This window comes from Patiria miniata, unplaced genomic scaffold (assembly GCF_015706575.1).
Source record: "Patiria miniata isolate m_02_andy unplaced genomic scaffold, ASM1570657v1 HiC_scaffold_19, whole genome shotgun sequence".
In the NCBI taxonomy this organism is placed as follows: Eukaryota; Metazoa; Echinodermata; class Asteroidea; order Valvatida; family Asterinidae; genus Patiria; species Patiria miniata.
Genome location: NW_024037057.1, coordinates 2,061,050 through 2,073,438, shown reverse-complemented (window position 1 = coordinate 2,073,438; position 12,389 = coordinate 2,061,050). Strand labels below are relative to the sequence as shown.

At 41.0% G+C, this 12,389-nt stretch overlaps 1 protein-coding gene across 1 annotated transcript; it reads left to right on the top strand.

The window, feature by feature from the left end:
• Positions 1 to 3,417: 3,417 nt before the first annotated feature.
• Positions 3,418 to 10,508, top strand: LOC119725303 (G-protein coupled receptor GRL101-like). Its single transcript, XM_038196679.1, has 9 exons — positions 3,418 to 3,534; positions 4,256 to 4,372; positions 5,131 to 5,251; positions 5,618 to 5,698; positions 6,351 to 6,422; positions 7,276 to 7,347; positions 7,827 to 7,901; positions 8,588 to 8,671; positions 8,797 to 10,508. The coding sequence occupies exons 1-9, from the start codon at positions 3,423 to 3,425 to the stop codon at positions 9,971 to 9,973; spliced, it is 1,911 nt and encodes a 636-aa protein (XP_038052607.1). The 5' UTR covers positions 3,418 to 3,422; the 3' UTR covers positions 9,974 to 10,508.
• Positions 10,509 to 12,389: the final 1,881 nt, after the last annotated feature.

The following is a 12,389-nucleotide window of genomic DNA, read 5'->3' as shown; positions in this document are numbered from 1 at the left end:
GACGTGTAAGTAACTGACATACATTTTAGTGACGCCATGATAACGTTAATTGTTCTTCGGCCGAAGATTTAAAAAGTCCAAAAGTCTGTTAATTTATAGTAATGTGTTGCAGCCACTTTGCTTTTAATGAAAATCAATCTGAATCAGTGACATCTCAGTTTGTGCTTTCTTTGAGCAGGAGATTGTGGTCAAGACGAGTTCAAGTGTCCCTTGGGAGGAAAATGCATATCCAAAACATCCATCTGCGATGGAGCAGTCGACTGTGAGGAAGCCTCCGATGAATTCAGTTGCGGTCAGTTTCATTGTTGTTGTCAGATAAAGAAACCAGGAAACGCAAAAAAAAAAAATAATAATAATAATAATAGTAAACAAAATAGTTGACACGTCATAGGTCAATCTAAAGTAAGAAAATAACTCCTAACATTAAAGCTCGTTTCTTAAAGATCATTTCATAATAATATGTATCTCTTTGATATTAACTTTAATTGTATCTTCAACGAAGCGGCCTCGTCTGTTAAATTCAGAAATGTGTTCTACGCGCGTTTGTGAATATTTTTGATTTAATATAATATATATACATACATATTTGTTAAATTATGATATAGGGCCATGTGGAGACGCGTACTTCAACCTCACCGACACCTTGCCGGTCACACTCACGTCCCCGGCCTGGCCCCAAAACTACCCTGACAGCGTGGACTGTACGTACGTTATCGAAGCTGCTCGGGGCCACCGTGTAATGGTGACTTTCATGACCTTTGACACGGAGCAGGGCTACGACAAACTGTGGATCGGCAATGGATTCACTCCGATGGAGGAAGTCATTCTACAGCTCAGCGGGTAAAGTTGTGGCTTGAAGGCGGCTTGACAGTCGTGTTCATCACATACGCATCAGAGGTCTGATCGGAAGCAAATCACATGTCAGTTAACGCATTCTGTCACCAGTAACAGGGAGACAAACAACCGCATTTTTCTTAATCATGTTTTGAATAGCTTATGGCTTGCCTTGTAAATTGTGACTGTGACTGGACTTGAATAGACGTGTTCATATTTTCGTTACAAGTAACGGGGATGAACAATTAAAGGGATGTCGCTGTTATAGCTTAGGACTTATACTGGGATTGTGACTAGACATGTACAACTGGTACATGACTTCAATTTAGGTTTTGCCCTTCACCGACGGATAAACAATGTATACTCAGTGTGTTACCTCCCGAGTGAAAATAGGAAAAAAAATCACTGGATGGGACTCGAACCCATTACAGCATTGCGTGTCGGGCTATTTAGACTTTTGTTATAGGGCTATGTAAGATGTCGGTGTATGCGAGTTGAGATTTTCTTGCCATGTGCGCAAGACCCGTGCGCACGAAATGCACGTATATGTTTTAAGGCAGGTGACATACTTACATTGCTTCCAATGTTTGCCTCAAAGTTTGTTGGGGACAGGGAGGAGCGGTCATCAGCAAGCGCCCATGGATATGAGGTGGGACAGGTGGAAACTGTCAGCACAATGTTAAATTACTTTGCTTTAGTGGTTCTTATCCTACATAAATTGAACTCTTTTTTTCTCTCTCTTTCTGAAACCACTTTCACCATACGCAACATGAGTGCAACAATTCACAACACTTGAAAGAGACATGTTTAGAGTCAGTAAAATGTCGATAATCCCCTCAAAGCATGCAATACGACATTGAGTTGCTTGCCTTCAAAATCCCATCATTATTTTTTTGGTGACAGCAAAAAGTTTCCAGCGAGGGTTGCTTCGATGGGGCACACGATGTATTTGATGTTTTCTTCAGGCGACGAGTACACGTATCCGGGGTTTTCTCTGAGAGTTGAACAGCGATCTTCTGGACAAGGTATTATATTGTTCCTTCAATGTTAAATTAAAATGGGAACACAAGCTGTTAACTTAATCATTTCAAACCTTTTCCACTACAGTTTCCTGTGAAGCAGGGGAAACACTGTGCGACTACAAGGATTTTATCTGCGTCAACGAAAACAGCGAAGGAGTTTGTCCTGACCGTAAGTAACAGACTTCTGGTTAAATTCAATAAATCATTATTAACTGAAATGTTTAAATGTAACATTAAATTTTTAAAACGCATGACCGTATCGAATCACCAAATCTCAGCCTACTCTTCCCACTCCATTACAACTTCGCATACATTTGCCACCGTTAAGCCTGGTTCATACATGCGAATGCGAATGCGAAGCAAAGTTGACGTCATAAAACATTCGCTGCGAATTTCTCCCAAGTTGAAATCTGTTCAACTATAACGAATTTGCTGCTCGAATACTTGCCATGACGTCACAAATTCGCGTTCGCTTTCGCTTTCGCTTCCATGCCGAGTATTAACCGGGCTTTGGGCTATATCACTTGTCACGCAATGAAACATGTTCCTCTATTCCGATAACTTAATTGTATGGAGCTCAAAGAAATAATTGTTTGGTTGGTATCTCCTCAGTGGAATGCGACTCCGACGCTGTGACCTTCCTCGACGACGCTGTGATCGTGAAGTCTCCGGGCTATCCGCAGCCCTACCCGGCCGGCCTGTACTGCCGCTGGGAGGTGCCCTCCCGCGGCCTGGCTCCAGCCACGCTGTTCCGTGTCCTGGACTTCGCCACCGAGGCAAGCGAGGATGTTGCCCAGGTCAGCGGGCTCAATTTCCCCGGGGGTGAACCAGTGGACTACACGCTGGCGGGGACCACAACCAAGATACTTGCGTTGGTGTTCAATGCTACGGTCGGGCTGACTGTCCGATTCCGCACAGACACTACAATCCAGCTGACTGGATTCCACTTCCACCTGATCAATATCAATCTAACAGCTTGGGATTCAGGTGATTGAGATTATATCGTCAGATCTCATTTGGCGTGTTGTATAACTTCACAACGAATCAAAAGGCAAAATGTGTTTACTTTAGCATTTATAAACAGATATGTTTTCATCGATGTGATTTAATTAGGTACCAGTTCAAAGTTATCGAACCCGGAAAAGCAATATCATGCAACGAAGTGCATAAGCGAAGTACACTTTCCTCAAACAAAACATGTTACTTAACTGGAAAACAGTTGTAACCATTCTGAATATAGAAACAGCAACGTAGGGCTTCATTTACTTTTAAGTGTTTAAGCCCATGAATTGTGAGGTCGTTACGCAAATAACAGGTTGTTTGATTTATTTAATCAACGACGCATCGTTTGCGCACCAAAATCTATTCTTTTCCTGAAGCACTGCCACATATTGGGTAGTAAAAGATAACCCCAAAAGGTTATCCCACTCATCTTTACTTCAAAACCCGTTTCGTTTTTATAGTGATCCTCTCTTTGGAAGATCAGTATAAAAGCAAGGATTTACGCATCACTAACTTTTGATTGCAAGCATATTTACCGGATTTTTTTCCCCTGCAGATTGGTGCATGACTGACGGGCAGTCTGGATTCCTGTGCGAAGAGGGAGCGTGTCTTGTAGCATCAGCAAAATGCGATGGATTCCTGGACTGCTTGAACGGAGAAGACGAGGACGATTGTGGTAAGTTGTTGAAGTATCCCAAAACGGATAACCAGGCAATGTATATTTGCTGTTGACTGGTACTCTGCTGCTGATACCGAATTCTCTATTGAGCACTATGTTTCTTTTGAGCAGCTGCATTGCCTTGTCAAGGGCGGAAGCAGGGTGGGGGGTGGGGGGGGGGGACGAGGGCCATGCCACCCCCTCCCAAAAAGGCCCATTTTTTTAGTGACGTCGTGATAAAGGCAGGCACTGCGTATACACTACCGCCAGCATAAACCACGAGGTATAGGAGTGGCTTCGAACTTCCCCAAAATTAAACAAAAATGCTGTATAGTCATCTTTTTATTTTGTATAGGCTCAGTCATCGTCCTTCAGATGGGACGTATAGCCGTAGGTCCTGTGTGTTGTGTAATGAACGTTATTGAACAGTGGCTGCAATATGCGCCGCAGCACCTTGTATACTCTTCATAAAGTGCTACATAATGGGTCTCAAATTTCTCATAAATGTGATTTATCTGTATTTAATAATAGACATAATTTCCAGCGCCTTTGAGTACCAAATTGTTGGTAGATACGTGCGCTATATAGGACTCCGGTATTATTTTCTAATATCACGCGATGTATAATATTCAGTGACGGTGTCTGTGTCAAATGTGTTTATGTAAACATTGACTCTACCTGGTTGCAGAAACAACTGAAGTCATTTGTTACATGTTCTTGTTGTGATACCTTTCTTCAGCCGAGGTGTACTGCCCATCAGATTACCACTGCAGCCGAACAAAAACCTGTATTGTGTTCGAAAATGTTTGCGACGGTAAAATTGACTGTGAGCACGGCGACGATGAAGTGGAATGCGGTGAGGACAAATGGACTTTTATAATACATGTTACGTCTGTGGCTTCCATATTTATACTAGAATGTTGATCGTGTGCCAACCACAATCTTGCATATTTTATTTTGTTAATGAATATTTTCAATATGTCAAGCAATATTCACGTTTGTGTAGTTACTACACTCCGCTGTATCATGATGGACTTGCGTAACCACATTTGTAACCTTTTTACGAAGCCCACAGGTCACTGTAAGAGTGTGATGCTTGTCCGATATGCAACGTATTATTCTGTCGCGTCTGCGTCTGTTCTGATAGGGGAAAATGGAGGTCAGAGGTCATGATGAAATTGTCTTTGGTGTCTTAATTCATGACACGCTGTAGTGTAATAGTCAAAGATCACTTCTTGTCCACTATTTTGGCTTGGGTAATGAGAAAGTGGCATTTGGAAGATGAAATATTTTAAATAGCGGCATATAATGTATACACAGTTCACTGACGTCCCAAAGGCCACCATAGGTCAGATAGGAAATGTCCATATATCTGAATATGTATTGCAAGTATACTAACATTTTAGATATGGATCATGAAACAGTGGGGTTTTGAAAAGTAAACTTATCTCACCGGAAATCGACATTCTCTTCACAGTGGAGCGTTTCAAATTGATAATTTGGTTTTTAAAAATGGGGTTAAAGACTAAATCATACAGGCCATTGACCACAACAAGGTCACCAGATCTAAGCAAATAAGTACTTAAATGTTTGTGCTTTACAATAATTTTGCAGATAACAAACGCTGTCCAAACAATTGTTCCTGTTCGTACGTCGAAGGCGAATTCCACGTCATTTGTTCACATGACTGGGGACCAGGAGATGTACAAGACATCGCGAAAATCACAGTGGCACTGTGAGTATTTCTAAGCTTCAAATTCAACTGCGTTGTCTCCATTTCTTGTATTGTTTTCATTTCTCTTATTGTTTCATTTCTCGTATTGTTGTAATAAATCTCATTTTGTTTCATCTAATCTCGTCTAGTATCGTCGCTTTGGTGTCTCGCGTCTATTGGTCTTTCTAATCTCGTACGGTCGATACAACAAAACGTAAACGTTTATATAAACCTAATCACTTACATACCTTTGTTCGACATTTTTTTTTTCATGGTTCATCGATTATTTGATTCGAAGCATGATTTTATTATAAAAATCGTCTAGAACCCTCTGAAAGTATGCAAACTGGTTACATTGACAGTTGTCTCTTTTATAAATCTATATAGCAAGCTCACCCGGCAAAGGAACCACAGTTCCATTCAACTTGTACCGGGACTCTTCAAGGAATTCAAGCTTCTTCGATCTCTGTAAGTAGGAGAAGGCAAAAGAAACAGATGTTTCCTTTGTTCCTGTGTACGACGTGTACGTTGCCACCCAATCAATGCACAAATAACATACATGTGACAATTGTATGCTTGCCTCTAAAATTGTGAATCGTTTTTCCACAAAGAGTTCAAGTTTAGAAACGAATCAATAGGTGTTTCCGTCCATTTACTTTTTGCGAGCGGCGCTTTCATTACCACTGGATCAGTATTGTAATAAAAAGAGCCAATTAACTTGTCTGGAATATCAGATAACTAGCCCTGCTGAATAATGCAGGTGTAAATAAATTACGAAACCAAACACGTGTTGGGTATTCTCTGTCCGATTATTAATCACAGTCAAAGACCGTCAAGCTCAAGGACTTTTAAATGTTTGCAATCACTCTTTATTTAACGCATGAATCATTTCATGATATATATTTTTTTTTCGGACGTCTACCTTGAAAATCGAAAATGATGCTGACTTGGTTATGTAAAATCGAAAGAGTGCATTAAAAACAATATTTTCTTTCTTTTTGGGGGGAGGCGGTGGGGAGGGGGGCCTCGACAACGGCAAATGTATAATATTTTGAATACCAATCAATATTCGATGGTTAAAACATCTTTGCCACACTGATTGTGTGTTTTTATTTCAAAGCTCTGTCGCTTATAACAAGCTACATGAGATCCCACCAGGAACTTTCTACGGCTTGGGAAATCTTACTTATCTGTGAGTTCTATTTTGTTGTCGAATTAAATTTTTCCCAGAATTATTAAAGGTATTACCTGAAAAAAAAAATAGTTTGTTTTATGCTGCCTATTGATGCGTGTGACAACTTTACTTCTGAACCTGATTGTTTTCCTCGGAATGTAAGGTTGAAACTCGCAGCAGTGTTTTTTTTGTCGCGTCTTGTATCAGATACGATGGCAAAACAATGAAGGGAAGTGCACGTGTTATTCCTTTAGGCAGAACAAAAATGTAGACTTGTGTTTTAAAGGTACAGCAGATCATTAACATTTGTTCGTTTGAAACATTAAAGGTGCTCAACATCTAAATACGGGTACTGAAAAACTAACCAAATGAACTGTTAGATCTGTTAATACCGCACATTCCGATAAACATTATTCTGTGATCTCGATTTCAGTTCAAACATTTCCGAGTCATATGTTTTAGTTGTACAGTTCCACGCACTGACCAGACGGCGTTATTTTTTATCTGAAGCACACATCGTCAACGGACCATGATTATTCAGCTAGCTCGATGTTAATTCATAAGGAAAAAGCAAGACGTCACACCATTTCAATCACTCAGTCATGCATGTACATTAAAGAATTTAAAATAACGGCTTCCGTCGAGCTGCCACAGTGGCCTAATGGATAGTGGAATGAACTACGTATCAAAAGATTTGTGGTTGGAACCCATGTCAATTTTCATCAAATATTTTTGTTTATTTGAATAAGTTTAATTGAGGGGAAAACACTACTTCTGTGGTCCATATCGAACTCTTGTCATCATTTTACCTAACAAGCTTTCTAACCCTTCACACTCATTTGCCTTCATCCATATTTTGTCCGTGTGACAGGAATGTTTCCGGAAATGAAATGACCGAGATAGTAGCGGACACATTCAGTGAACTGCAGAATCTCGAGGCACTGTAAGTGAAATGAAACTATACAAATGTAGTAGAGTTCAATCTTATCCAAGTACTCAGTGTTAATCAAGAAGAGCATCTGAGACATGAACTCTAAAAGCTTCTGAGTAAGATATGCCACAACCTGGGTACACTTGTTGTCAATTTTAAGAGTCTGCACATGTCCTTTTCTAAAGCAAAATGTATGACAAAAAGAGTCTCAACTGTAGCCAAAATAGGTACACATTTTTGGACTAGGCACAAGACCTTGTAAAGGAATCATTTTCTTGAGTCAGTATGACCCCCGATTAGGACACATTTTGACCTTGAACATCGTCACGTCTGATCTGTGATTTTTAGAGGGAAAATAATCGCAAGATGTAGATGACAATACTTGTTAATTTAATGAAAATGATGGGGCTTTTTTTCTTGATTATGGTTAATATTCTATCAGTGTAATTTTTTGGGAAATAAAACAAGGAAATGCCCTTTTGTTTCCGCAGGATTATAACGGATGCACCAGAGTTGCGAATTGCAGCAAAGAACGCATTCGCTGGTCTCCCCAACTTGAAAACGTTGTAAGTGTTCACTTTTAGTCATGTTGAATAGCAGGCTACCGCTTCTTTAGTTTTCATGTTGGTTTTCGACCCGTTTTGAAAATTATGGCCAAGACAAACGTTTGATTTTAAAAATCAACTGGGTTTCAACAAAATAACTCTGAATTAAGCAATGGTCATGCGAGAGCGAACTTTGGGGTCACGGGTTTGTCTCCGAAATATCGAGCTGTCCAATGCTAGTTGTGTTTACAGCCGCACAGTGGATACGCATTTTGCGGACGTGTAAGAAACGACATGTGTGTATTGACGCTGTATGTGATGTTTGTGACACACAAAACTTGTATAGTGCGTTGAATGAAAACAACAGGAAATAAATATGTGTACTCCATCGCGTCCAATATAAACAACCAGGTTTTTCCCCGTGTGTTTTTTTTTTTTCGGGAACGGTTGGCTATTAAAGACATTAGGTTACTTTCCTTGAACTAGACCTTTAAACTAATACAAGTAAACAATCCAAAACATGACATTTTCGGGGATCTCAGGCCGTACATCCCCCCTTAGGTTTATTAGACTGTCGTTTAGGTTTATAAGCATTGTTAGATATCGTTCTAGTCGTTTTTGACTGTTTATGTGGACATCGTGTTTTGTTGGTGAACAATACCATTTCTTGATCATTATATTTTGATGTGTAATTATGATTTCTGCAGGGTACTGGTTCGAGACGTAGCCGACGGTGACCCATTAGATGCGAAATACGGAGCCTTTTCCTCTCTCCCTGCTTCTACAAAAGCGTAATATATTGCTAATTTAGAACAAATAATATCACCTGTTCTATGAGTAAAGAGATACTTTCTTACTTTCCAACTTTGACGGTTTGATGTTATATCAATTTCTTTTTCCCTGTTTTCTGTTTCAGTGTTGTTGATGACTACCGACTTTGCTGCAATCTCCTGAGAGATATTCCAGGCTTCCAGATAGGCAACTGTCATACCACACAGTCACAGCCCCCGCTCAACCTCTGCGGTTCACTTATGCAGAACTACGGACTGCGCGTGTGCATGTGGGTCCTTGGGATTAGCGCCCTCTTTGGCAACTTTGTGGTAATTGTTTGGAGGCTTCGTCACCAGGAAGGAAATGAAGTCAAGAAGACTCACTCTTTGCTGATAGCTAATCTCGCCGTGTCTGATTTCATTATGGGAGTGTACATGTTGATAATAGCCGCTGCCGACATCCACTACGGGGAGCGGTACTCCTCTCAAGCGGCGCAGTGGCGGACCAGCGCGCCGTGTAAGGCTGCCGGGGTGTTGTCCGTTCTGTCCAGTGAGGCCTCGGTGTTCTTCGTTACAATGATCAGTCTTGATTGCCTCCTGGGAATCGTGTTTCCCTTCGCCAGGATGAAGCTCGGCGAGACGTCTGCCATTAAGTTCATCGCAGTGGGTTGGGTGACGGCTCTCTGCTTAAGCATCGTACCGACTCTAGTCGTTGACTCCAACTCGGACGTCTACGGTCTTTCTGACGTCTGCATCGGCCTGCCCCTGACCACCAAGGCGGACGGCGTCCAGCTGGAGCCCAGTGACGTCAACAATCCGTTCGGGGACGCAGACGCCTTGCAGATCGTCTCTTCGACCGGTCAGAAACCAGCCTGGATCCTGTCCATCGTCATGTTTCTGGGCATCAATCTCTGCTGTTTCCTGGTCGTCCTTGTCTGTTACATCGCCATCTTCATCAAGGCCAAGCGGTCTGCTAGCCAGATCAGAAAGAACTCTAACCGGGACAGCGAGATCAAAATGGCCGTCAAGATGGCGTTGATCGTCGGTACGGACTTTGCTTGCTGGATGCCTGTCATCATTCTCGGTATTCTGTCTCAGACCGGGGCGGTGCATGTCGGTGCTGAGGTCTACTCCTGGATCGTAGTCCTGGTCCTTCCCATCAACTCATCTCTCAACCCTTACCTGTACACGATCTATTCGTCTGTCATGGCCAAACGCAGCGTGCAGCCCAGTAACGTGAAGTCCGGTAATAAAGTTTCGAAACCCCAAACTGGATCAATCGAAACCGTTAATTCCTCCTTGTCAGATAGCAAGCATATTTGATTAACATTTATAGGCGCAAGCAGGTATTGAAAAAAAAATTCAAATCTCCGAACGACGCCTGTCAATAAATTAGTTAAATAGCAGCTATGGTAACATGCATATTAGAACTAATTAAAACCAAAAAGCGAAAGCACAAGGCCTTCCAACAAAGCAAACGACCTGTAGAAAAGGGGATACGAAATGTGCTGCACGTGAGCGAACGCTTTGGAATCACTGTTTTGTTGAATGATCAGAAAGTCATGGGTGTTAAACGCATCTATACATTTAAGCCTGCCGCACACGATAGCTAGAGCAAAACGTGGCCGTTTGATCAGAATGTAGCGCAGGAAATGTTACCGTATGCAATCAATTTTGCTTAGTGTTCTGCCTCGCGAGGCCGTGAGGCAAATATCTGTCCTGTTGATTATATTCGCCCTGCGAGGCCAACAACTATCTTGTGCGGGCAGCGAATGTTTTCTCCCAATCGACACCCGCATATGGGTGTACGCTATGGCGTGTTGGACTAAACTTTACTAAAAACATGAGAAAAAAATAAACAATTAGAAGACAAAAATTGAATTCGAACATTTTGAAATTCGGACTTTTTTCCATTTAACAAAAATCTTCCGAAGCCTTACGTAAGAAAAGAACAAAAAATACGAGTGCAAAACCGTGTTTCAAACCCCCAACCTCGCGGTGCAAAATCACGACCCTGTATTGATTGAGCTATCACACTGACAACCAAAACGTGGGGGGAAAAGTAATTATATACCTGCGTGCGTAATATAAAAGTATCGTAGAGGGCGCTAAATAACCATATAGGCGGATGTCGTTTGGAAAAAAAATCGAAAGCTCGAAGATTCATTGTCAAAATGCGAACCAGGGGGAAAAAACCTCGTGTGCTAAATATATGTATTTATTCATTATCTTATCTTGTTTCAGCTTATCAGTGTACTCATAACAAATTATAGTACATGTTTATTTGAACTTATATAAAATAACGCGTTAACTGTACAGTTGTGTCACATTTGAAAACATTAATGGTATGTAATTACAGCACATGCCTCAGAAGCCATTCTTGTTTAATGAACACGGTGAATGTGTAAAATGTCAAACAAAATCGTATGTACTTAATGAATTGAATCGTGTAGTAGAGGGAGGTTAGTTTGACTTCCGAGCGCACTTCAGCTTTAGCAGCAAACTGTTTCGAAATATTGTAAACTTGCACAACCACCAGTATGCACATAGGTTATTTGTTTGGCACGTCTGCACGTTAACATTTGAAAGAGACAATAACCTTGCATGACATATTGAACGTAAAATAGTTGAAAGTAATGCCACCTTCCTGGTGATGAGTTTATAGCTAAGATATAAAAGGTATGGAATTGTGCTTACTGAGTTATTTGGACTTAAAAAAAAGTTAGCTTATACATAACATATAAACTAATAAATACCATAATCAAAGAATGATATGTCGGGAAGAAAAAAATACAGACCTTAAGGACACATTAAACAATTGTGTTGTCGTAAAAAGGTGATTTGTGAAAAGTTGATGCACCTTGCTGTGTTAGTACATGTTGTAAAATTAAGTTTAATGTCAGATGGTCTGCCATTAAACAATTGTGTTGTAGTAAACACAAATGTGATTTGTGAAAAAGTTGATTTACAATGCTGTATTTAGTACATGCTGTACAGTTCAGTTTCATGTCAGATCATCTGCTCAAAAGGTTTACCACGGAAGTCTGTTAACAAGCCGCTCTATCGAGCGTACGTAGACTGCGTAGCCGTATGTGTCAAAATACTAATTTGATCTGAAATAAACGAAACCAAATTGTAAAGTAAATGATCAGTAGAGATTTGTGCATCCTTCACTCTGATGTGAAATGCTCACAAGTTGGAGTAATACGTCGTACGATCAGTGGCGCAACTAAATGAGGGGTAGGGGGGCATGACCCCACCCCAGGGCCCAACAGTATGTTCGTGCCTCCGGGTGCCCCCGTCTGTTTAACATTTGGGATTGCTTTAAAACAATATATCAGTTGCCTTCGGAGCCCCCCCCCCCCTTGAAACCAGTCGGTGCACCTATAGGATACCTAACCCTATTTACGCCGCTGCCGATACATGTATGGACAACTTTGTTGTCGATAGTGCACATGAAGAGAACCTACCACGAAAGTACTGTTTATATCAGCCAATCGACTAATGCTAGAGATTGGTGACTATTCATTCGTAAATGAAAAACACTTGCGAGACATACAATACGGGGTGTTGTACGAAGGCAATATACCGCATTTGCAAACATCCAAAAACAAAACAACTCAATTGTTATGACATACCTTACTGGACTGTTAGTAAATGACATTCAAACATCCTGTAAATATCATGGCACCTAGCTGGTGTGCCATCATTTTCAAGAAAGATGGAATTTGTGTATCTA